At 48.0% G+C, this 24,944-nt stretch overlaps 1 protein-coding gene across 1 annotated transcript; it reads left to right on the top strand.

Moving 5' to 3' along the window:
* Window positions 1-20,191: 20,191 nt before the first annotated feature.
* On the top strand, window positions 20,192-24,213 carry SP7 (Sp7 transcription factor). Its single transcript, XM_077923847.1, is given in 2 exon segments — window positions 20,192-20,272; window positions 20,274-24,213. Coding segments are annotated over 2 exon segments (1,215 nt in total). The 5' UTR covers window positions 20,192-20,218; the 3' UTR covers window positions 21,435-24,213.
* Window positions 24,214-24,944: the final 731 nt, after the last annotated feature.

Raw genomic sequence — 24,944 nt, 5'->3', positions numbered from 1 at the left:
GGAACACATCCGCTGCGTGGAGAGCCTTGCAGGAGTTCCCCGCAAGGCTCCCCACGCTGCGGATAGCAGCCTGCCGCCCGGCGCGAGGGGCGCCCTGAAGCAGAGCGCCCCTCGCGCCAGGCATACATCCGCAGCGTGGAGAGCCCTGCAGCAGTTCCCCGCAAGGCTCCCCAAGCTGCGGATAGCAGCCTGCTTCCCGGAGCGTCGGGCGCCCTGAAAGCAGAGCGCCCGGCGCTTCGGGAACACATCCGCTGCGTGGAGAGCCTTGCAGGAGTTCCCCGCAAGGCTCCCCACGCTGCGGATAGCAGCCTGCCGCCCGGCGCGAGGGGCGCCCTGAAGCAGAGCGCCCCTCGCGCCAGGCATACATCCGCAGCGTGGAGAGCCCTGCAGCAGTTCCCCGCAAGGCTCCCCAAGCTGCGGATAGCAGCCTGCTTCCCGGAGCGTCGGGCGCCCTGAAAGCAGAGCGCCCGGCGCTTCGGGAACACATCTGCTGCGTGGAGAGCCTTGCAGGAGTTCCCCGCAAGGCTCCCCACGCTGCGGATAGCAGCCTGCCGCCCGGCGCGAGGGGCGCCCTGAAGCAGAGCGCCCCTCGCGCCAGGCATACACCCGCAGCTTGGGGAGCCCTGCAGCAGTTCCCCGCAAGGCTCCCCAAGCTGCGGATAGCAGCCTGCTTCCCGGAGCGTCGGGCGCCCTGAAAGCAGAGCGCCCGGCGCTTCGGGAACACATCCGCTGCGTGGAGAGCCTTGCAGGAGTTCCCCGCAAGGCTCCCCACGCTGCGGATAGCAGCCTGCCGCCCGGCGCGAGGGGCGCCCTGAAGCAGAGCGCCCTGCGCGCTAGGCAGACATCAGCCAGCCCCACAAGCTCGGGGGACAGCAGGGAGGCGCAGCGCCACTATCCCGCTGTTCCTCGACCTGGTTCGGTTTCCCTGACCTGCTTTGGGGGGGGAAATAAAGGGAAAATTTTTTTCCTTTATTTCCCCCCAAAAAAACTAGGTGCGTCCTATGGTCCGGTGCGTCCAATCGTGCGAAAAATACGGTATTTATCTACTTGCACTTTGACATGCTTTCGAACTGCTAGGTTGGCAGGAGCAGGGACCGAGCAACAGGAGCTCACCCTGTTGTGGGGATTTGAACCGCCGACCTTCTGATCGGCAAGTCCTAGGCTCTGTGGTTTAACCCACAGCGCCACCCGTGTCCCCTATGTGTTGAACTATAACCCCCATTATTCTTGACCAATGGCTGGGGTTGATGCGCTTTAAAGCCCACAATTTCTGGGCTTTAGCCTAAGGCTTTTCTATATAAGAGCTTGCAAGCTTGAAAGTTCATTTGCTCAAGGGAGAAAAGTGGCAAAGGATAAGGACTATAGCTCTAAGAATAGACTACGATTTTTGCATGTAAAAGCCCCAGGTTCAATCCTGAACCTCTCCCAGTTAAAAAGAATGGGAAAGACCTCTGCAGAAGAGACGCAGCAAATCAGGATAAAGGCAGGGCATTTTTTCAGCCGAAACTCCATGGAACTCAGTTGGGCGCCATTTGCATTCTAAGAGAATGAGAGAGGTGTTCATGGTGAGTTACCTCGCTTCTTTTTTTAGAAAAATAACATGGGGTAAATGGTACAAGGGGAGATGGAACAATGGTCTGCCTCTTAAGACAGTGCCTTTTATCTGGGACCTGTAAAAAGGAGGTTGTGCTGCCTTTCCTGTTCCTCTGATCAATGATGATGATGATGATGATGATGATGATGATGATGATGATAATAATAATAATAATAATAATAATAATAATAATAATAATAATAATTTATACCCCACTCATCTGGCTGGGTTTCCCCAGCCACTCTGGACAGCTCCCAACAAAATTAATGACGATGATAATGAAGGGATAAAACATCAGACATTAAAAACTTCCCTAAACAGGGCTGCCTTCAGATGTCTTCTAAAAGTCAGATAGTTGTTTATTTCCTTGACATCTGCTGGGAGGGCGTTCCACAGGGCGGGCGCCACTACTGAGAAGGCCCTCTGCCTGGTTCCCTGTAACTTTGCTTCTCGCAGTGAGGGAACCTCCAGAAGGCCCTCAAAGCTGGACCTCAGTGTCCAGGCAGAATGATGGAGATGGAGGTGCTCCTTCAGGTGTACTGTGCTGAGGCCGTTTAGGGCTTTAAAGGTCTACTGACTAGACCAAGGATGGGGTGTGAGAGAGAGAGATCCGATCTATTGCTGTGTGGCTCGAATATGCCGAATTACACCTGAGCCTCATCAAAGGCTCTCTGAGGAAAGGTTTGCTTGCACTGGAAGTTACCTAATTCCACTCCACCTGCTTTGGATGAGCTGTGCTTTAAAAGGCGGCCTATTCCATTTTAAAAATAAAGCAATAGTATGATTTGGGTTCCTTTGGCTGAACAGAGTATCTGCATTTGGTTGTCTGCATCTGCTCTGTGTTGTTCTTCCTTATGTTCATATGGTGTATGGATCCCCCCTTTGTTTCTTTATAATCTTTCAGAGGACATGTGCTACTTGCAATACAACTAACATTTCCGTGCCAAATTCTTGCTGCAGAAGCAACTGGGCTTCTCTCCCCACCCCATCAGGTGGGAAATAGATTCACCTGGGCATATATATAAAGTCCTGATTAGTTCAGTAAGATTTACTCCCTTGTAGGTGTGTAGAAAGGGACGCGGGTGGCGCTGTGGGTTAAACCACAGAGCCTAGGGCTTGCCGATCAGAAGGTCGGCGGTTCAAATAACTGCGACGGGGTGAGCTCCCGTTGTTTGGTCCCTGCTCCTGCCAACCTAGCAGTTCGAAAGCACACATGCAAGTAGATAAATAGGTACCACTCCGGCGGGAAGGTAAATGGCGTTTCTGTGTGCTGCTCTGGTTCGCCAGAAGTGGCTTAGTCATGCTGGCCACATGACCAGCTGTACGCCGGCTCCCTCGGCCTATAGAGCAAGATGAGCGCGCAACCCCAGAGTCTGTCACGACTGGATTTAATGGTCAGGGGTCCCTTTACCCTTTACCTTTTTACGTGTGTAGAAGTTGCCTTTTAACTGGAAGAAATTAACCTTTTAACTGTTGGAAGAAATATGGAAAAGACTAGTGAAGTAGTAAAGTTTGTGCTTTTCTTTGGAAATTGGGCATTGGCATATTGGTCTAATTCGTTTTAGCTTAAATGGAAGGGGTCAAGAGGGAAGGGTTTGGCCCACTGATACCCAGGAAACCCTGGAAACCTGAAGCTGCCTCTGCATGCTTCTCTATGTGAAGACACCTGTCAAACGTCATAAAATCATAGAATTGTACAGCTGGAAGGGAACCCAAGGGACATCTAGTCAAGTCCCCTGCTTTGCAGGAATTCTGTCCACAGCCGTCCCAGGGTGGACCCAACCTTCTGGTTAACAATCAGACATACCGGCCCATTGCACCACAGAAGGGCACATCGTTATAACATGGATCCAGTGTTCAAAATTCCCATTGTTCTAGGCACATTTTGCAATGGGGAATTTCATTAGCATGAGCAGTTTCTGAGCTCTGGGCTCAGTACTGCGGCTAAGATTTTAGATTAAAACTGCAGAGTGGAAGGAAAGGAGGACCTTTTTCTGCCTCCCCACTTCCAGCTGCTCTCTGAAGACTTGAGAAGAGACCCTCTTAAGACTATTAGGGGAGTGGGCAAGGGAAAGACTAGACCATGTGAAACTACAGTTCATTCATTTTCAGCTTTGTATTCTTGTTATTAAAAAAGCGTGCCTAGACATCCCATTGTTGCGCCCATAACCCAGGCTTAAGGTGTCATTTCCCTCCTAGCTTTCATATCTAACACTGCATGGATCCTATCTGAGTCAAGTGGCCATATTTATTTTGGGTAAGTTCCCTGTCTGAATGGCCCTTGCTGATTTAATCAGTAGGAAGAGCTTGTATCTTCCAATATCCTTCTGTTTGTTGATTGGAAATACAGTGGTACCTCGGGTTACAGATGCTTCAGGTTACAAACGCTTCGGGTTACAGACTCCGCTAACCCAGAAACCTCGGGTTAAGAACTTTGCTTCAGGATGAGAACAGAAATCGTGCTCCGGCGGCGCGGCAGCAACAGGAGGCCCCATTAGCTAAAGTGGTGCTTCAGGTTAAGAACAGTTTCAGGTTAAGAACGGACCTCGGGAACAAATTAAGTTCTTAACCCGAGGTACCACTGTAGTGCTGGGAATTCTCTGTCGGAGATCTTTAGGCTCACCCCTGCTACAGAACGATTGTTCCTAAAGGAGACAAAGTGGAACCACTGTAGTGCAGACAAAGTGACCAATGGTTCCTTGTGTTCTAGGCAAGAAATGAACTAGACCAGAGGTCACCATTGTGGTGCCCATGGGTGCAATGGTGCCCTTGAGGTCTTCCCCTGGCACCCACAAATCCTCTGAGACCCCCTCTCACTGGCATTGCCCTTTTCTCCCTTAAAAGGGGCATAGAACTGGAGGAGGAAGTTGGAAGAGTGACCCGTTTTCCCACTTTTCCTATGTACTTTTTGAAGCTCGGATTAATTCTCTTGGTTCCGACTTTCACCCAGCTCCCTTGGAAAAGCAAAGCAGATTCCCACATATATAAGATAAACTTTATTCGCATTAGCCAACGGCCATAGCAACATAAAACAAGCAATATATACAAATAAAATATATAAATATATATACAGATGAAAAAAGACAGCAATGGGTAAAAAGGGCAATCAAATGGCCAAGATTATCGTTCAGATAGTGTCCCTTAATCTCATTGCACCCTCGATAAACCTAGCAACCTTTGCTGTTGTCTGATCATTTTGGTCTGATAAAAGAAAGAACAATGTGGCCTCAGATGGGCGGCCTGGGATAGTAAGTAAGAGTGGGGTGATGATCTCATTCCTCAGATCTTTATAAAGGGGACAGGACAGGAGAACACAAGCCACTGTTTCCAGATTGCCATCTCCACAGGGGCAGAGTCGTTCCTCAGTTGGAATCTTTTGGTATCTGCCCTCAAGTACGGCGGAGGGCATCACATCCAATCTGGCCAGTGTGAAGGCACGTCTGTATTTTGGGATAGTTAATTTATACAAGGACGCGGGTGGCGCTGTGGGCTAAACCACAGAGCGTAGGACTTGCCGATCAGAAGGTCGGTGGTTCAAATCCCCGCAACAGGGTGAGCTCCCATTGCTCGGTCCCTGCTCCTGCCAACCTAGCAGTTCGAAAGCACGTCAAAGTGCAAGTAGATAAATAGGTACCGCTCCGGCGGGAAGGTAAACGGCGTTTCCATGCGCTGCTCTGGTTTGCCAGAAGCGGCTTAGCCATGTTGGCTACAAGACCCGGAAGCTGTATGCTGGCTCCCTCGGCCAATAAAGCGAGATGAGCGCCGCAACCCCAGAGTCGGCCACGATTGGACCGAATGGTCAGGGGTCCCTTTACCTTTACCTAATTTATACAAATATACAAATAGGGAATCAATATTTTCACTCTTTCTCTTATGGGGAGAGAAGTGACCAGAGGGTCTGTGACCTGTGGCACTTTCCCCCCAAATCCAGTTGTGCTGATGAGCCTTAAATCTTGGGCGACCCCTGGACCAAACTCTTCATGCCATCCTTGTGTGCCCAAGTGCCTTCATATTTTGTGCAAGTAACTGAGAGTCCTGGTGTTTCTCGCTTCTCCTGGGGCTGAAAGGGGAGGCAGTGGTGCTTCGTTGCTTGGCACCAGCGCAGTAGCCAGTAAGATGTGGTAGCCAACCACCTTCCCCAAAGCCAATTTGGCCTACCTCCGGCCCCATTGGCTTGCCTGTGATTCGAAGGGGCTTCTGTTTGTGCTGCAGAAGCCAGCAAGAATCTCCAGTCTGTTTGAAGAGGCCACATTTGGCTCGGGAGAAGCAGAATTCGGGAGTGTAAGGCTAGGAATGTTTGCAGAGAATCCCAAGACAACGACAACAACGCCGGCAAATTAAAACGGCGCTGCCAAAATTGTGGGACACCAGACCTGTGTGAATAAGCCTGGCACTGAATGTCCCAGGAGAGTCTGTAGCCAGCAGGACTCTATTGATCTTGTCTGTGGTGAAAGCAAATGGATGTTAATGCCTCCCCACTCCAAGAAAGGTCCTGTCTCCATTTGCTGGTGATCTCGAGTCTGGGATGGGCTTGCTGTCTCCTCTCTCGGTTTTCTCAGAGTCCAGGAATGTCTCCAGGACACTGCAGAAAACCCACAAGCTGAAACCACGAGCAAAAGTGAACATGACCTTGTTAGAAATGTAAGCTGGTTCTACAGCTATGGGATTTGAAAGAAGGGCATAGCGATGCGGAGGCTGTGGCTAGGTAGCACATCCGACTCCTCCCAATCATCCCTTCATTGGATCAGTGTTCATAGATTTATTCGTCATTTAAATGCTACTTTCTCTGCCACGATGGTGGTGTGAAAATCAGGGCCTCCTGTGCCTTCAGACAGACCCCAGGGTATGGTTTGAAGGCACTTGAGGCTATTGCCAACTGGATAAGAAACCAGCTGGATCGCTCAGTTGGTTAGGGGATGGTGCTGATAAAGCCAAGGTTGCAGGTTTGATTCCCATATGGGACAGCTGCATATTCCAGCATTGCAGGGGGTTGGACTAGATGATCCTCAGGGTCCCTTCCAACTCTACAATTCTATGATTTATGATTCTATGAAACAAGCCTTGCTGAAGCTTGGCAGGTCTGGGCACGGTCAATGCTTGGATGGGCGACCACCTGGGTGCTGTGTTTATGCTGCCTTGGGCTCTGTGATGGAAGGAATGTCACATATAAATGCAAGGAAAATGTTTAATAAATAAATAAAACATCAAAATCAATCACCAGGGACACTTTCTACAGCTTAAAATTGGTATCAAAATAAACACAGCCCAAAAGACTCCAGCAGAAATCCTGGCCAACCCCACTGCCCAAACAGTTCCAATAGTCCTTAGCCAACATGCAGCTCCTTCTGAAAAGTCATGTGACCAACTTGTGTCAAGAAGCCAGTAGAGACGTAGCCAGAATCGCTTCCGTTGGCACTGGATTCTGCAAAGTGGGTGCTGCTACAGAGAAAGCATCACTCCCTAGCAGAGATGGGGGATCTGTATCCCTCCAGACGTTCTTGGTCTCCAACTTACATGGCAAATAGCCAGGGGTGATGGGAAGTGGAGTCCACCAACATCTGAAGAGCCACAGTCTCCTGATCCCTATGGAAGTATCAAGTACCACTGAGAAGTCCCAGAGAATGAGCAGATTTATACTGCTGTCGAACTCTGGTCAAAGACAAGAGGAACCTGTGACTTTCCAGATTTTGTCATACTATAACTCCCATCATCCTTGATCACTGGTGATGCTGGCTTGGGCTCATGAAGACCACCAACGTTTACAGGGCCACAGGTTCCCTGCTTTTGCAATTTCAGCCAAAGCGATTTTAGTCCCCAAACCCTCCTCTGAACTCTGAGGCTGTTTCAAATCGAGTGTTGAATGTGCATTGTTTGTTGACTTGGTAATGTCAGTGTATATTTTATTGCTGTGGTTTATCGAAACACTTTGTGAACCGCTCTGGGACTTCTATGAAAAGTGGCACCAAAATTTCATAAATGAAAACGCACCACAATAAATGCTCAGAGAGAGGCAACACCAGAAGATGTGGACTATAAACAACAAAAGAAGGCTGTTGCCTTTGTGTCTTGCTTGTTAACTTCCTGGAAGCATCTGTCGGGAAGAGAAAGGTAGATGGACCTTTGGTTTGTTCAAGCAGGCCTTTTCTAGTGTTCTTAACACTGAGTCAGTTGGGTCAATATATTGGCTTTAAAAGCTGGGACGTGAATAAGTCATTCCTTCACTCTTCCTTTCACACAAACACTAAGCCTCTGACCATAGTTTCCCACTTACACCTGAATCAGGAAAATGTGGGTAGCAGCTTTGGAATAAGCCAGGATATTAATTCAACTTCAAACCATGGGTCAATATCCTATCTGGTTACAAAGCTTCCTGATATAGATAAACTGGGTTAATGGAAGACTTCTAAGTTTGCTGGCACATGCGGTGAAAGGAGGATCAAGTGGGCTGTATGTTTGCCTCCCTATTGATTTGCTTACAGCTTTCCAGAGGACAGGCTGCTCAGTCCAGGTTCGGTTTGAAGAACCCTAAGAAGGGAGCAGTGGTCATCTAGCCCAACCCCGTTTTTGCCCAGTGTGGGGCTCAAACAGACAACCTTGAGACTAAGAGTCTCATGCTCTACCGACTGAGCCATCTCGCTCACCAACGTTTGGGCACCTGGACAGTAGGCTGAGCAGGAACACAGTTCACCTGGTCACACCTGGTGAGCTGTATTGCATCTCTACTTAAATTTTATTAATTATTTCTAAATGTGCCTCTTTCTATTTAATTTCTATTAAGTATTTCTAAATGTGCACCTATACATATAAATTAGATTTTGCACATTTTATGCAGATTGTCCTCTTTCGGGTTGATGCGTTTCCTAAATAAGTGGCCACGCTAGAACTGTACTACTGTATCTCCTTTCAGGCTATACCCAGCTTACAATGTAAGCCACATTTATGGGTCCCTACTAAGGCCAAGGGACGCGGGTGGCGCTGTGGGTTAAACCACAGAGCCTAGGGCTTGCCGATCAGAAGGTCGGCGGTTTGAATCCCCGTGACGGAGTAAGCTCCTGTTGCTTGGTCCCTGCTCCTGCCAACCTAGCAGTTCGAAAGCACCTCAAAGTGCAAGTAGATAAATTGGTACCGCTCTGGCGGGAAGGTAAACGGCATTTCCGTGCGCTGCTCTGGTTCGCCAGAAGCGGCTTAGTCCTGCTGGCCACATGACCCGGAAGCTGTACGCTGGCTCCCTTGGCCAATAAAGCGAGATGAGTGCCGCAACCCCAGAGTCGGCCACGACTGGACCTAATGGTCAGGGGTCCCTTTACCTTTACTAAGGCCAAGTCTCACTGCGGTGATAAACTTCCCCTCACATTTATTTTTCACAGGGACAGGCTCATATAGCCCAGTTTTCCCACCTCACTAGGCCTAAGTTACTGAAAGCTGGTCAGCCAGATGATAGGGCTGTAAAAAGGAATTTGTTGCATTGCCACTTCTATGCTTGCCAAAATCTGCACCCACATTCTGAACAAGCCAGTCTGGTTGAACAAATTGCCCACTGGGTGATTGAGCAATGGAGTGTTTTGATGAGTACATTATCTGCTTTTCACTAAGTTGTTGCTGGAGTGACCGAGGTCACCTGGCAGACTACGCTCCACCCTTAGTTACATTGTCGTTTGAGAACCTTATCTCTAATCCTGGGGTAAACAACTTTCTTTTGGCTGATGGTCAAGTTAGGATTTCTAAGCCAGTGCCATGGGCCCACACTTGACCACACCTCTCTCCCTTCCCCCAGCTCAGCCACCACGGAAAGAGGGAAAGTGTGCACACAAATGTCACTTTTCCAAGGGATCTGGGCAAAAATCAGATCTAGTGAAATGAACTGGAGCTTTGAAAAGCAGGAAAGAGTGTTTACAGTGTTTACATTTCTTCCATTGAAATCAGTGTGACTTTAAAGAGCATAACAGTTTTTGGCTAGATCTTGCTCCTAGCTTTCACAGTTGATTTCTCCTTGTGTTGACCTTGCTGGAAAGATTCACTGACAACCCCTGGTTTTTAATTGGTGTGTGTCTCTGATGCAGGAGACGGGCTTGAATGATGAAGCCCATCCGCGTTTTGCCTCACCGTAAAACTGCTGCCTTTTAACCAAACGTTTTACAAAGTCCGTTTTGCAAAACAAGCCATGTGTGCGCACACCAAAAGCGCATTTTCCAGCTTATTGTGGGCCCTGTTGACTTGTTATGCTTGGAAAAGACAGCCTACCCTGTCAGCATGACCGGAATCCTCATAAAAACAGCCCCGACTCAGGGAGAAAGAGAGGGAGAAAAGGATGGTATAAACCACAAATAACGAAATATGAAACATATAAAAACACAGCTTCTAAGATGACAATTTCTCTTCAGGAGCAAACAAATTCCGAGCCAACTACACAATGAGCAGGGATAGAAATTACACTTCCAGCAGGGCAGGAATCTACTGCTTGACCTCCAGGCAAGTCGCTTGCTGGCTTTTGCAATAGAAGGCCTATGACTCATTGCTCATATTTGCTAGGCTGTAGCCCTAGTCCCAAGTCAGTGGAAGAAGTTGCCACTGCAGAGCCTTCTGTCCCTTCTTGGCCCCAGCTGTCCTGGCTGATGGGAGTTGTAGTCCAAAACAGCTAGAGGGCACCAAGGTGGTAAGGCTGTGCTAGGTTAACAGTCTTAAAGAAGAGCTAGTGGTTAAGTACTTAATTTCTTTGACTGAAACAAAAATCAAGATTTGGGTTTGTGCTTATTTGAAAGTCCAGGTCATCTCAGACCACAATGGCCTTCCCTTCTAAATGCAGATAGGCAGGGGCTTCCACAATCCATGGTGGTGAATAGTTGACATATTAGATGTGTCTTCATAGGCTCCAGTGATGAACTCCTTCCATACTAAACAGTCTTTGGTACTGATCCCTGGGGATGCGGGTGGCGCTGTGGTCTAAACCACTGAGCCTCTTGGATTTGCCAATCAGAAGGTTGGCGGTTCGAATCCCCACGACGGAGTGAGCTCCCGTTGCTCTGTCCCGGCTCCTGCCAACCTAGCAGTTCGAAAGCATACCAGTGCGAGTAGATAAATAGGTACCACTGTGGCGGGAAGGTAAACAGCGTTTCTGTGCACTCTGATTTCCATCACGGTTTCAGTTGCTCCAGAAGTGGTTTAGCCATGCTGGCCACATGACCCGGAAAGCTGTTGGTGGACAAACGCCGGCTCCCTCAGCCTGAAAGCGAGATGAGCGCCACAACCCCTATAGCCACCTTTGACTGGACTTAACTGTCCAGGGGTCCTTTACCTTTTTTTTTACTGATCCCTGGCTCAAATTCAAGCATTGCTTGTTTAACGTCAGATCACTTGCTTCCCTTGAGCTACACAGACTTCCTTTCCATGGCTTACAAGGCCTTCCATTCCTTCTGGGGTGCCCATGTGTTCTACTTTATAGAGAACAGTCCTCTATTTGAAGGGCTGACAGGGGGACAGTCCTCTATTTTTCTTTCGTTCTTTCTTAACCCCTTACTCTCCAAGCAGTGCACAGTAAGATAAAATAGAGATACAATCAGCTAAAACTGATCATAACATTGAAAAACTGACTTAAGACTCCTGCTTAAGTTTTTTTGAGGCCTTCATTCAGCATTTTTAAGGAGTCCTGTATTTGAATGGCTGTTTGGTTGAAGGCTGTTTCAAAGATATGGAACCCTAAAGAAGGGAGGAAAGCAGAAATGAGGTCTTGAAGTTGCCCATCGACCGCCAACGGAGCAGACACAGAGGTCACACCTAGTCAGCCTTTCCCACTAGGATGTTATACAGGTATTCTAGTACCGTATTTCCCCCCCTATAGGACGCACTTTTCCCCCCTCCAAAAACAAAGGGGAAATGTGTGCGCGTCCTATGGGGCGAATACAGGCTTTTGCTGAAGCCTGGAGAGCGAGAGGCTCTCGCTCTCCAGCCTCCGGAGGGTTGCGCAGAGCTGCCTGCGCTCCCGGGCTCCGCGCAGCTCTGCGCGACCCTTCGGAGCCCGGGGCCAAGCAGCGCTGGGCTCCGGAAAGTTGCGCAGAGCTGCCTGCATTCCGAAGCCTCGGGCGCACTGAAGAGCGCGCCCGGGCTTCGCACAGCTGTCCGCAAGCCTGGAGAGACTGGCGCGGCTCCCTAGGCTTGTAGATAGCAGGCTGTTCTGGGGGCTGGGGTCGGGGGAAGCTCGGGCTTCCCCCGCGCCACCCCCGTGTCTGGGGGAAAAATATTTTTTCCCCTTTATTTCCCCCCCAAAAAAACCTAGGTGCGTCCTATAGGGCGGTGCGTCCTATGGGGTGAAAAATACGGTAATTATTTCTACATTTGACTCTGTGAATATAAATCAGCACATGCAAAATTTATGCAAACATCTCGTTTTGGTGACACAAAACTGGACAATTTAGTTCTTCATTTGACAGCACAAGGAACTGAGATTCAGTCAGCACCTGACTTACGGGGATCTGGCTTCCATTCCGCAGTGCCTGACTGACCAACAATCTATTGGGGTTCTTCAAGACAGCCGTCACCCAGTTCCTAGGTGCCGATATCCAACAACTGTAGCCTGGATCCAAAAGGGATATTCACAGATAGTTCCGATTTGATACCACATTGTGCCACTCAAAAGTTGGCATGTGAAGTTTGGATTTCAAATTTTGTTTTGGATAGTGGCATTTGTTATCTCAAAATGGGAGTAGTAGTACACTTGTCAATAATGTTGTAAAGACCACAAGCTCTAGATTTTTTACCTCTCTATGATTCTGGGATTGTCAATCTTGGTGCGCAGTATTTAAAGGCATATGAAGATACACAATATGAGGGCAATATATATTTCTTGTAAGAAGTGCTGGCAGCCAACAATGGCAGCCCTTTGTTAAGTTCTCCCTCTCTCCCTCTTTGGATGTTGTGCTGTGCTGTCCTGGCCGGGGCTGATGGGAATTGTAGCCCAAAACATCTGGATGGCAGCAGATTGGCAAAGGCTGATAAAGTGCAATTTACCTAGTACAGTGACACCTTGGGTTACAGACGCTTCGGGTTGCGCGATTTCGGGTTATGCACCATGCCGAACCCGGAAGTACCTGAACGGGTTAGTTCTGGGTTTCAGCGCTTGTGCATGCGCAGAAGCCCTAAATCGCAACCCGCGTGTGCATAGACACAGCACTGCAGGTTGCGGACGCTGTGGGCTGCGAACGTGCTTCCCGCACAGATCACGTTCGCGACCTGAGCGTCCACTGTTTCCTGACAACTCCTTGGTGGCAGCTAATAGCATTGAGCTGGGCTAGAGAATCACACAACTTATCAATGTTAGGACATAAGGGATTCGTTCCTACATGTTATTTTTTTTTTATGTTGAAACACTTTGGAATGCCTTGTTCTTGTACTTGTGGAGAACACATCTAAATCTTTAAACAAACTCTTAGTAATGTCCCAGAGTGTTTATGAACTACGAAAGTGCTGGTGTTGGCCAGTATCCCTGTGGGTCATGACCATCTCCCAAGTACTTTTTGTAAGTTCATCTAGTACAGTGTTCATCAACACTGGGTTCCCAGATGCTATTGGACTACAACTCCCATCATCCCTTACCATTGGTTAAGCTGGCTGGGGATGATGGGAGCTGGAGTCCAAAGCAACATCTGGGAAATCAAGGTTGAAGAACACTTATCTAGTCCAGGCACGTCCAACCCCCAAGTGATTGTGATCTACTCCCACTATAAAAAAACTGGCAGTGATCTACCCAAGATGGTGGCTAACTGGGCAGCGATCTACCCAAGATGGTGGCTAACTGCCCAAAGTTGTTGAGTTTTTTTGGGGGGGGGCATAGTTGTTGAGTAAAAACATAATGGGGGGGACAAAAAACCAAAACCAATTTAAAATATAGGTTAAAATGCAATTTAAAATGCAGCCTCATTTTAAAAGTAGCCCATAGATCACATAAAGGGAGGGGAACATAAGGGTCAGGCTGAGTCCAAGCCAAAGGCCAGGCGGAACAGCTCTGTCTTGCAGGCCCTGCGGAAAGAAATCAGATCCTGCAGGGCCCTGGTCTCATGAGACAGAGCGTTCCACCAGGCCGGAGCCAGTGTTGAAAAGGCCCTGGCTCTGGTTGAAGCCAATCTGACTTCCTAAGGGCCTGGGACCTCTAGAGTGTTGCTATTTATGGACCTTAAGGTCCTCTGTGGGGCATACCAGGAGAGGCGGTCCCATAGGTAGGGAGATAATGCATTGTACTTATAGTAATGAATGCAGATTTGAACTAGTATTTTTATTTTATTATTTATTGAATCGGGAAGAATCTTTCGTCACGGAAATGTTCTAATTTTAGAAGAGGCTTCTCCTCTCCTGCTAACGGAAAGCTTTTAAACACGAGCCTTGGTGACGAGATAAAGGGACCCTAAGCAGGGAGGCTCTAAGCCAGGGCTGGGTCCCCAAAATGCCGCTGAATTCCCCTGTTTGCTCTGGCCAGCAGGACAAATGATCAAGGATGTTGGGAGTTGGAGTCTGGCCATATCTGGAGGGCCGCAGGTTCCCAGCTCCTCTGCTTTTTAAGCCTTTGAGGGATTAACTGAGAACAGAGCGCATCTGATGTGTTTGATGATGATGATGATGATGATGATGATGATAATAATAATAATAATAATAATAATAATAATAATAATAATAATAATGTGGTACTGCATGTCGGTCTTGGAAAACTGTGCTCATGTGAAACACCAGACTGAAAAACATAAAGGGGGCAAATGAAGAGGAAGTTGTTTGGGGGAGGGAAAGAGCTTGGTTTAAAATGCCACAACATACGTAATTTAATTAAAAGAAGCCATTAAGCGGGGCAGTGGGGGGAGGGAACCTGGGGAGATTGAAAACAGGAGTTGCTCAGAAGTCACAATAATAATAAGATGTTCAAAAGCAAGATTTAGATGGGTTACGATATAATTTGGCATTCCTTACACACTTACTGTTTGCTAGCACAGAAGTGTGTTTTTGAGCAGAGAGAGAGAGAATAGCTTTGAATAGGACAGTTACTGTTATAGGATTTTTTGCCATTTCCAGCCCCATAAGTTCTGCCAATCTCTTCATTGGCATTAGACGCCTACCTGAAGTAACTTAAATATTATTTATCTAGGCTTGCCGGCTTCCAAACCTGAGATTTCCTTCTCTCCTGCTAAACCTGATGATTAAGGCAGAGACGCCACGGCCTCGGCTTCTCCTGCGTGTTCCTCTTATCCTTCCTTCTTCCTCCACTTCCTGTGGTCAGAACTGACCATACAACAGCTATTGCCTTGCTTGTTTTCTTGAGTTCCTCTTGTTCTCTGGTGTACAGTGATGACTTTACAAATAATGTCGTGTAAATTGCATGGTTGTCTTAGTCTGTTCTCATCATTATCTTAAGCCTTGTTCTGCGTCTGTGAAGTTACACTGAGTTCTTTACTCTGAGAGATTTTTAAAGCAGATGCATATGATTAATTCCCAAGGGCTAACATGAACCACTTATTGCAGAGGTAGAAAACATGGTCCTTTCCAGATGTTGGTGGACCGACTCCCATAAGCCCCAGCCAGCCTGGTCAGTGCTCAAGGGTGAAGAGTGCTGATGTTGACTGTCCCTAACTCGCCGTATTTTTTGCTCTATAGGATGCACCCGACCATAGGACGCACCTTGTTTTAGAGGGGGAGAACAAGAAAAAAAAATTCTCCCCCTCTCTGCTCAGCGCCCCTTCAGCAAAGTGGCAGGAGAAACTGAGCCCCTTCCATTTCTCCTCCCGCTTGGCTGAAGGGGCGCTGCGCAGCTCTCCCTCTCTGCTGAAGCCAGGAGAGTCTTGCTCTCCCAGCTTCAGCAAAAGGAACCCGAAGCCTTCGGAGCGCAGCGCGAGTTCCCACAGTGCTCCGGAGGCTTCAGGCGGCTATCCCTGAAGCCTGGAGAGCGAGAGGGGTCGGTGCGTACTGACCCCTCTTGCTCTCCAGGCTTCAGCGAAAGCAATGTGAAGCCTCTGGAGCGCAGAGGGAGCGCTCCCTCTACGCTTCGGAGGCTTCGCATTGCTATTGCTGAAGGCAAGGAGGCTGAATTCGCTCCATAGGGCGCACACACATTTCCCCTTAATTCTGGGAGGGGAAAAAGTACGTCCTATAGAGCAAAAAATACGGTACATCATACCCACATCATATGGGGAAGGCGTGTGACTTCCCCAAAGAATCCTGGGAACTCTACTTCCCATCAGCTGATGAACAGTAAAACTGAAATCACAGCACACAGTGATGCCAGGCGTTTGACAGATCCACCTTCCAGATCCACTATCCGCCTTCTAGGCTAGAATCTGATCAGGATCTGGTTGGCAGAGCCAAAAAATATTTTCCACTCCTACATTAGAGACTCATGATAGTATAAAATTGTGGAAGTTGATGGGTTGCGCTGGTTGTTTATTTGTTAAATTTGTGTCCCGCCCTTCATCCCAGGGCAGAAAACAAGAAGGGATAAAGCTGTTTTACAAATCTTAAAAACTATTTTAGTACAGATGCAGACTGGAAAAGGCCGGTTAAAAGAGGAAGATCTTCAGTAGGCAAGTGGAGGGCAGCTGCCATAATGCGAAGTGTCCAGTGCGGTATAGTGGTTAAGAGCAGTGGACTCGTAATCTGGTGAACCGGGTTCGCTTCCCCGCTCCTCCACATGCAGCTGCTGGGTGACCTTGGGCCAGTCACACTTCTCTGAAGTCTCTCAGCCTCACTCACCTCACAGAGTGTTTGTTGTGGGGGAGGAAGGGAAAAGAAGATTGTTAGCCGCTTTGAGACTTCTTAGGGTAGTGATAAAGCGGGATATCAAATTCAAATCCAAACTCTTCTTCTTCCAACATTGTGTGGAACAGGTCTCCAGATAAGATGTTATGAGGAGCATACACATTGTTGCGGTGAGAGGTAGGGGAGTGAGACTGCACTTGCTTGTGGTCAGAACATGCATATGCTTTTCCTATGCCTTCATTTGAAGAGATACCAGTGGCTGTGATCCCATGTGTGAATGTTCATCATGATGTACGAAAGAGGCTCTTCTCATTGGCTCCTCGGTCTTTCAGTCTCCTCTGCCCGCCCAGTGGCAACTCTTTTGGTGCAAACTGAGCAACGCCACTCATCCCCAATACCTGATCATCTTCCCCGCCCCATATGGGATTGAGAACACATGCATAAGAGTCAGAAAAGGGCGAGTGAGATGCCTGTAACACCCACTGACAATTATCCCGCACACCATCACCTGTCAAACCTCTCTGCATCACACGCACCAAATTCTGTGGCCCTCCTGTCTAAGCATAAGCTGAGGTTCTTTGGGTGCTGGTTTCTCTAAAAGGTAAAGGGACCCCTGACCATTAGGTCCAGTTGTGGCCGACTATGGGATTGCAGCGCTCATCTCGCTTTATTGGCCGAGGGAGCCGGCGTACAGCTTCCGGGTCATGTGGCCAGCATGACTAAGCCGCTTCTGGCGAACCAGAGCAGCGCACGGAAACGCCGTTTACCTTCCTGCCGGAGTGGTACCTATTCATCTACTTGCACTTTGACGTGCTTTCGAACTGCTAGGTTGGCAGGAGCAGGGACCGAGCAACGGGAGCTCACCCTGTCGCAGGGATTCGAACTGCTGACCTTCTGATCGGCAAGTCCTAGGCTCTGTGGTTTAACCCACAGCGCCACCTGCGTCCCTGCTGGTTTCTCTACCACTCGCCAAATGCCATACTTGTAAGGAGCAGCCATGGATGCTCGGAGGACATGGCACCCAGGGTAGAACTTCTTCAAGCGGTGCTTTGTGTCAGCACGTCATGTGCAAAATGAAAGTGCAAATGCCTTCAATCAGGAGGCTCTGGCCTAAAGCCAGTGGTCTCCATCTCATGCTAATGAAGGAGAAGGCACCAATACGAATACTGCGGCTGCGTAACCCACCCAAGAGAAACCATTGCAGCAGTGAACACAGTTGCCCACTGTTAAGATGTGCCAAACACGCTCTCCCCCAACGTTTGTAGTTCTCCTGAAAGTCTGGCCTTTTGAAATGGAGATGTTTCGTATCGGCCTCAGCAACTTAACCTTTGTACCATTTCAACACAGTCTTTTTTTAGTCAATGCAGTGGCCGTGACAAGCTTCGCCGTGCAAGACAAATTAACAGAGCCCCCAAACACATTATCTTTCCCCTGCTGTTGTTGATCTTCCAAAGTTTTCAAAATACTTCTGTAGTTACTCCCTGTCTTGCAGAACCTTACCATGAGAATTGAGTTGGAGGAAGGGCCAGGGCCAGATTCAGGACTGGTGCCACACAGGGTGCGGAGTTGAGGGGTACAAAACAACAACAACCACCCTATATTTATATGGGTACCTGCTGAGGAGATCCATAAAAAAGCAACTGTACCAAAAGGAATTATTGTGAAAATAAAATTATTATTTTTCTGGGCGGGGGCGGGGGCAAGAATGCCATAGTACCAAAGTCCACCTCTATATGGGGCTGTAAAATGCAAGTTTATACAAGGTCAGATTATTTGTCCATCTCACCTAGGGTTGTCTACTCTGAGTAGCACTGGATCCTGGATCACTAGCAGAGAGTCCTTCCCATCACTTGTCACCCAGTCCTTTAATCCATAGGTTCAAGGGATTAAATATGGAATTAAGCGTGAGACTTTCTCTATGCAAAGCATGCATTCTAACACTAGACTACAGTCCCTTCTTCCCTGTCTTGTAGTCTAGCAACATGTCTTAATGACTGACCAGCCATAGTCTCATGGAAGTATATAAGCAATGTGTGCCTTATCTCAAGGATAGCGAAATTTTGTCTCTCCAGATGTTGGTGGAATGTAACTCCCATCATCCCTGACCATTGGTCATGTTGGTTGGGGCAGATGGGAGCTTCCCTGTCCCTTCTTTATACCTTACAGTCAATTTGGAAGAGATTACAGTTCAACTAATTGAAAATGGTTTTCATTTAGACAATGTGCTGTGGGTGTTCATATTGTGGTCAATTCTGTCTTAGTCAAGTTGGGTGAATGAAATGAACTTTGTAGGTACATGCTAGAATTAAGAGTCAACAGTTCTTAAAGATAAAATTCATGCATTTGCCCAGACTCATTTCTGATGTCAAAGAGAGACAGACAGACAGACAGACAGACAGACAGACAGACAGACAGACACACACTGTAATAGTATTTTTCCTTGCTTTTAGAAGCAGGGTTTGAATTTCACCTCTGGCTGTGATGCCACAAGGTGAGATTTGTGAAACAGCCAGAATGAAATGCAAAACTACTTGAATTTCAAGTCTTTTCAAATTTTGTTTCTGGATACGAAATGGGGACCTTTTCCATGATACAGGACATGAATTTTTCCAGTAAACCTAAAAAGGCCCTCCCTTTACTACCACTGTTATGCAACAACTAGGCACTGTATGGAAGCAGATAGTTGTTCCAGACCATATGGTTTACCATCTAATTGAAACCAACAGAACAAAGGGAAGGTGTGGACAGAATTTAACACAGCCAGCAGCCCAGAATAGGAACGGGAAAATTACCTGTTAAGTAATGGTTCTGATTCTCTCGGTGAGTGTTGTTGGGATGTGGAAAACATCTCACAGGAAAGTTGAACCCCATGGCGAATGTAGCTCACAGCTCAGTTCCAAGAAGGGGGAAAGTGACAGAAAAGCAGGTTACCAGCTATTGCAAAAACAACGAGACTAGTTTAATCCAAGTGAAGTTGTGCAAAAACGCCACATGTTTTCATGGCTCATATTTGTTTCAATAGGGTTTGCTCAATGACTTATCAGTATCATCACACAGCAGTCGCCTTGGCTGCACATTGCTTAAAGGCATAAGCTAAACTAAAGATTTAAACTTAAGATGCTAGTGCATCTTGTCAAAATCGCAGGTCCTTTGCTCCTCCCCTGCTCTTGTTTCTGGAGCAAAGCTGTGCGCTAAGCCATGGTTTTATCTGAACCCGGCTCATGGTGTGTTTCTTGTTCTTGGCTTACCACTCCTGCTTTCGGGGAGACAAACCACAAGCCGAAGTTCAGACATCATGCTGAATAGTAATTTGTTTGATTTATTTATTTCATTTAAAACATGTACAGTGGTACCTCGCAAGACAAATGCCTCGCAAGACAAAAAACTCGCTAGACGAAAGGGTTTTTTGTTTTTTGAGCTGCTTCGCAAGACGATTTTCCCTATGGGCTTGCTTCGCAAGACGGAAACGTCTTGCAAGTTTGTTTCCTTTTTCTTAACACCGTTAATACAGTTGCGACTTGACTTCGAGGAGCAACTCATAGCACGCGGTGTGGTAGCCTTTTTTGAGGTTTTTAAAGACTTTGGTGATTTTTGAAGCTTTTCCAAAACTTTCCCGACACCGTGCTTCGCAAGACGAAAAAAACCGCAAGACGACAAAACTCGCGGAACAAATTAATTTCATCTTGCAAGGCACCACTGTATACTGCTCTTCCTTCGAAGATCTCAGGGTGGTTTACAGCATAAAACTACAAAATAAAAACACTGTACAGTAATCCCAAACAGTAATCACAAACTGTGTATTCAATTTCCCTTTGTCAAAGATTTTTGCTTTCTTTTTCTCTCTTCCCCACCCCCTCCCACGTCTAGGAAGAAGCTTCCAATGGCTCCAGCCCCCTGGGAATGTTGACGGACACTTGCCACAAATTGGATTTGACCCTGTTGGGAAAAGCGGAGGGAAAGCTTGGGGAAGAAACCTAATCTTCTGGGTGTGGAGCCTTTTGCTCCAAAAATCTGGAGCGCAGAAGGCATGGGAGATTCCTATACGGCCACTTTCCCTAACGGGAATGGACTCCTGTCTCCTTCAGCAAGCCCTCAAGCTTCCACCACTTACAGCAATGATTACAGCCCATTCTCCCATTCCTCCCCAACATCTCAAGACCCATCATCCCTGCTGGTATCCAAGGGGCACCCTTCCTCCGACTGCCTCCCCAGTGTCTACACCTCTTTGGACATGGCACACCCTTATGGCTCCTGGTACAAAGCTGGCATCCACCCGGGCATCTCCACCGCCTCTAGCAACCCCACAGCTTCCTGGTGGGACATGCACTCCAACAGCAACTGGCTGAGCTCCCAGCCCCAGTCAGATGGACTTCAGAGCTCCTTGCAGACCATGCCCAGCCAGGCTCCCATCAGCCCCCAGCTGCCCAGTTACACTTCCGAATTCACCACCTTAAACCCTGCTCCATACCCGGCTGTGGGCATCACTTCCTCGTCGCACCTTCTCCCTTCTGGTCAACATGTGCTGCCCCAAGAGATGTACAAGCCCAAGCCGGTGGCCAACAACTCCCTGATGGAAGGCGGGATCGGACTGAAGTCCGGAAGAGGCGGCTCCTTTGGGAGTACGGCAGGCCGGTCGACCTGCGACTGCCCCAACTGCCAAGAGCTGGAGAGGCTCGGGGCCTCGGCAGCCAGCCTGCGGAAGAAGCCCATCCACAGCTGCCACATCCCGGGCTGCGGGAAGGTCTACGGGAAGGCCTCGCACCTCAAGGCCCACCTGCGGTGGCACACCGGGGAGCGCCCCTTCGTCTGCAACTGGCTCTTCTGCGGCAAGCGCTTTACCCGCTCGGACGAGCTGGAGCGCCACGTCCGCACCCACACCCGGGAGAAGAAGTTCACCTGCTTGCTTTGCAACAAGCGCTTCACCCGCAGCGACCACCTCAGCAAGCACCAGAAGACCCACAACGAGATGGGGGTAGGGAAGCCCCCCGAGGGCGAAGCAGAACGGGAAGAGGTGGCCGCAGTGGCCGGTTCTCCCAGTGCCGCCTTGCAGGAGGGCCTCCCTGGAGACGAGAAAGACGCCACCAGCCCAGAGCAGAGCAACCTGCTGGAGATCTAGGTCGCTGGTGCTGAGTGCTTGCTCCACCTTTGTTGCGTCACACCACCGACCCCCTTTTTTAACTGAGCGAAATAATTTATTTCCCGGGGGAAAGCCCAGACGCAGACCTCGTGCCAAACTTCCCTTCCCTTCCAACCCCCCAAACGAACTTCGCTGAGAGACCCCTGAAGGTCCACGACTTTCTGGCCAAAGACACAAATATCCGAGCCAAAATCTTGAAGCTAAGTCTCCGGTCATCCTCTGGATGGTTACAACCAAAGCGCGTCCCTGCCTTGGTCTCGGCATGCTCACTCAAGGGAATGGACAAGAAATCTGAAGTTGTGCCATGCAGAGTTGGCCAACTAGCAGGCCAGGCAGGAATAAAGTGGGTTTTTCTCAGGGTATGTATAGGAATCACCTTTTGTCTAGCGTAACCCACTGAGGATTCAGTTTGAATCACCTCCTCTAACTTTGTGCAGTGAGCAGCAGTCTTGCAGCAGGTGGAGAGAAGAAGACGGTGAGAGGTCTGGAGCAGCTTTGAGACTAAGGTGGAATACCTGTCCCCACAGAACATGCCCCTGGTCCAGAGCTCTTAAAGAGGCAAGCGCAATCTCTAGCTCAGGACATGGCAAATAGGCTTTATAGGTCCAGATTCGGAAGGGGCTGCTGTTCCTTTAAGAATGGCAAGCTAGGGCAAATTCCACTAGAGGCGGCTTTTCAGGTACACAGCAGCACTGATAAGAAAAGCCATAACTGGTGACACTCTTAAAGGTACAGAAGCCATCTCCGAGTCTGGACATGCAGTTGACAGTGGGACTAATGGGAAATAGAACTGACTGGTGGAGCATGAATAAATTTGAAGCCCTTTTATATGCAATTGGGAGCCATTGGTTGAGGGTTTGTACAGGTAATGGGAGCTTTGCCATTAAAATCCCGTTCAATTTAAAATGAAGCATGTTGCTCTTGGGCAGTAGCAGGCAAGTTCAGAGGACAGTTTTGAAGGGGGACGGATGGGCATCCATTTACACAACCATCTCTCCGTTCTTCACACACAACAAGGGCTCCATCGCTCCCTCTCCTGTCAATGCAAGTCTGGCAAAGGCCATAGCAGAGTGTTGGTGGTATAACATCGCTCCAGAGACGGTGCCTGCCTTTTGCAGGTGCCAGCCATGCCTTTGCTTCTGGTTTAGAATACATGTACCAAACTGAGGACCATGGGAATGGAAGCCGTCCACATGGATAAGAGACTATATTCAGACAGTTGATGGACATGGCGCCATACTGTTAAAAACGGGACTCTCTTTCCATTGAAATCCAGAGAATGTGGAAATTTCTTCTGATGCACTCTGCTAGATGCACAGAGGTAAAGAGGGTTGGAGAGGAACGAAGGCCAACCACTCTGTAGAAGTCAAGAAGGGGCAAGTTATCCCACAAAGGTGCTACAATACCCTTGGAGCTCCCTCTCCCCATGTATTTAATCTAGAAGTATATTTATGCCTTAAATTATGATGACAAATTAACAGGAGGAAGGAGGCAACTAGGTTCTCCAAGAGGCCTCTGTAATGTGAGGCATCTGTTATCTTATCAGGGTAGTCTCTCTGCTAACTGGGGGACTTGCTCTGTGCAAAACAGCATGATCTATAACTTGCTCGGTTTCTTTTGTTTTTTGTTCGCTTCGTAAGGTGAAAAAAAATGGAGTATTTATAATCTTGAAATGCTTTTTTTTTTTGTTTAAGTTCTGTGTCATTTTTTTACGATCCATTGGGATTTTGAAAACCCCTTGTTAATATCAGAAATACAGAGCCAGATTTTCAACTTGCTAAGTGCACATATTTCGGGGGAAAGGGTTTAGTTTGCTTTAAGACCTCTGGCTTAATCATCAGTGATTGGGAGCCACTGGCACAAGCCCCTATTTTGGGGGGGCAGAGCTGGTCTAAGACATTTTGCCGCCTGTGGCGAAGAACAGGACCGTGTCCCACATTCCATGATCAGAAGCTGATTTGACTGGCAGGTGAATCTTATTTCAGGGCTGATGATGAGCCTTCACCATACCTGAGGCTCAGCAGGTTAATTTTGGGGGTGTAGGACTGGCCATGAGGCATACACAGCTGACCTGCAGCAGAAGACAGTGGTCAGAAGTAACAAACAGGGGATATCTTTGACATATGCCACCTCTCTCTGCCCAACGGTATGGCCAACTCTGATTTGGGGACAGTACCTTTCTGTGGACGCATATTGCTGAACTGCTTCCATTTCCCTTAGATCAGCCTGCCGTTTCAGGGGCATTGGAAGTACGACACATTTCAAAGAGGCTGCCATGGAAAATGGCATTCCTGTGTTTGCCACTTTTCTCCTGTAACATTTGGGCACCTTTTTCAGGTTGTGGCTTTATGTTGGGTGCTTGTTCCCACATTGTTCATTGGCTGGAAGAGGGTACACATCATCTGATGGTGTCAGCATGCCTAAACATTATTGGGAGAGTGAGGGCTGCCCATTATTAAGCAAGTAAACCAGATACGCTTCAGCATCTGTGTAAGAAGAGAAGTACACTTATTTCAGCAACAGAAGTAAAAAAATCTTTTTTTAAAAAAACAACAACATTTTGCCTGCTCGGTGGCACATGTCACATGGATTTTTTTTTTAAAAACCAACAGTTTGGACTTTGCTTGTTATTAATTTAATTAAGAATAAAATATAAGCTATGTTGTGGGGGAAGCTTAAAGAAACTCGATTCTTATCTTTGGAGGAAAGCACAATCCAGTGCTTCTGTACCACAATTCAAATAAAATTGCACTCCTAAGGCTTGCAATGTGACTATTTATGGATTGGGCCTTTATAGTTGTAAACAGCCTTACAGTCATGGTGGGTAACCCTGAGGTCTACTATTATTTATTTTAAAAAACTGCCTTTCGGTTGCAAAACAAGCAGGAGGGTTACAACACACCATTCGAAAATCACATAATAAATCAAACTTGCAACTCACAAGATTAAAAGGGGAAAGAGTCACCGTAGTGGATCTTCCTTTGCAGAGCACAGCTGCAAAGTTTGTTGTGACTTTTAGGAAAGGGATACACAAGGAGCACACCTATTGGAGCATTACTGGCCAGTTTCCGGTGGAGCACCTGGGGTCTGCCGGTTGCTAGGGCTTCTTCAAAGGATGCTGGACTAGGTGAGGTATGTTCGTAAGAAGACTTCGCACTCAGGATCTATTAACACAGACTAGGCATGCCTCAACTGTTTAAGAGCTGCTTAATAGTGTGGCATTCGTTCTTGCTTTGTAAATTTAAGGCCACAGGGATTCTAGAAAAGAAGACTACACGATACTGAAGTCCCCTCGCCCCTGATCTATGGTATTCTGTCAGTTCACAATGGGCAAGTCCAGGGGTCAGCAACCTTTTTCAGCCGTGGGCCAGGTCCACCGTCTCTCAGACCATGTGGTGGGCCAGACTATATTTTTTTGGGGGGGGATGAATGAATTCCTATGCCCCACAAATAACCCAGAGATGCATTTTAAATAAAAGGACACATTCT

The sequence above is a fragment of the Podarcis muralis genome, chromosome 2 (assembly GCF_964188315.1).
Source record: "Podarcis muralis chromosome 2, rPodMur119.hap1.1, whole genome shotgun sequence".
NCBI classification, from domain to species: Eukaryota; Metazoa; Chordata; class Lepidosauria; order Squamata; family Lacertidae; genus Podarcis; species Podarcis muralis.
The sequence above is the reverse complement of the archived record's forward strand: the minus strand, read 5'-3'. Positions and strand labels throughout refer to the sequence as shown.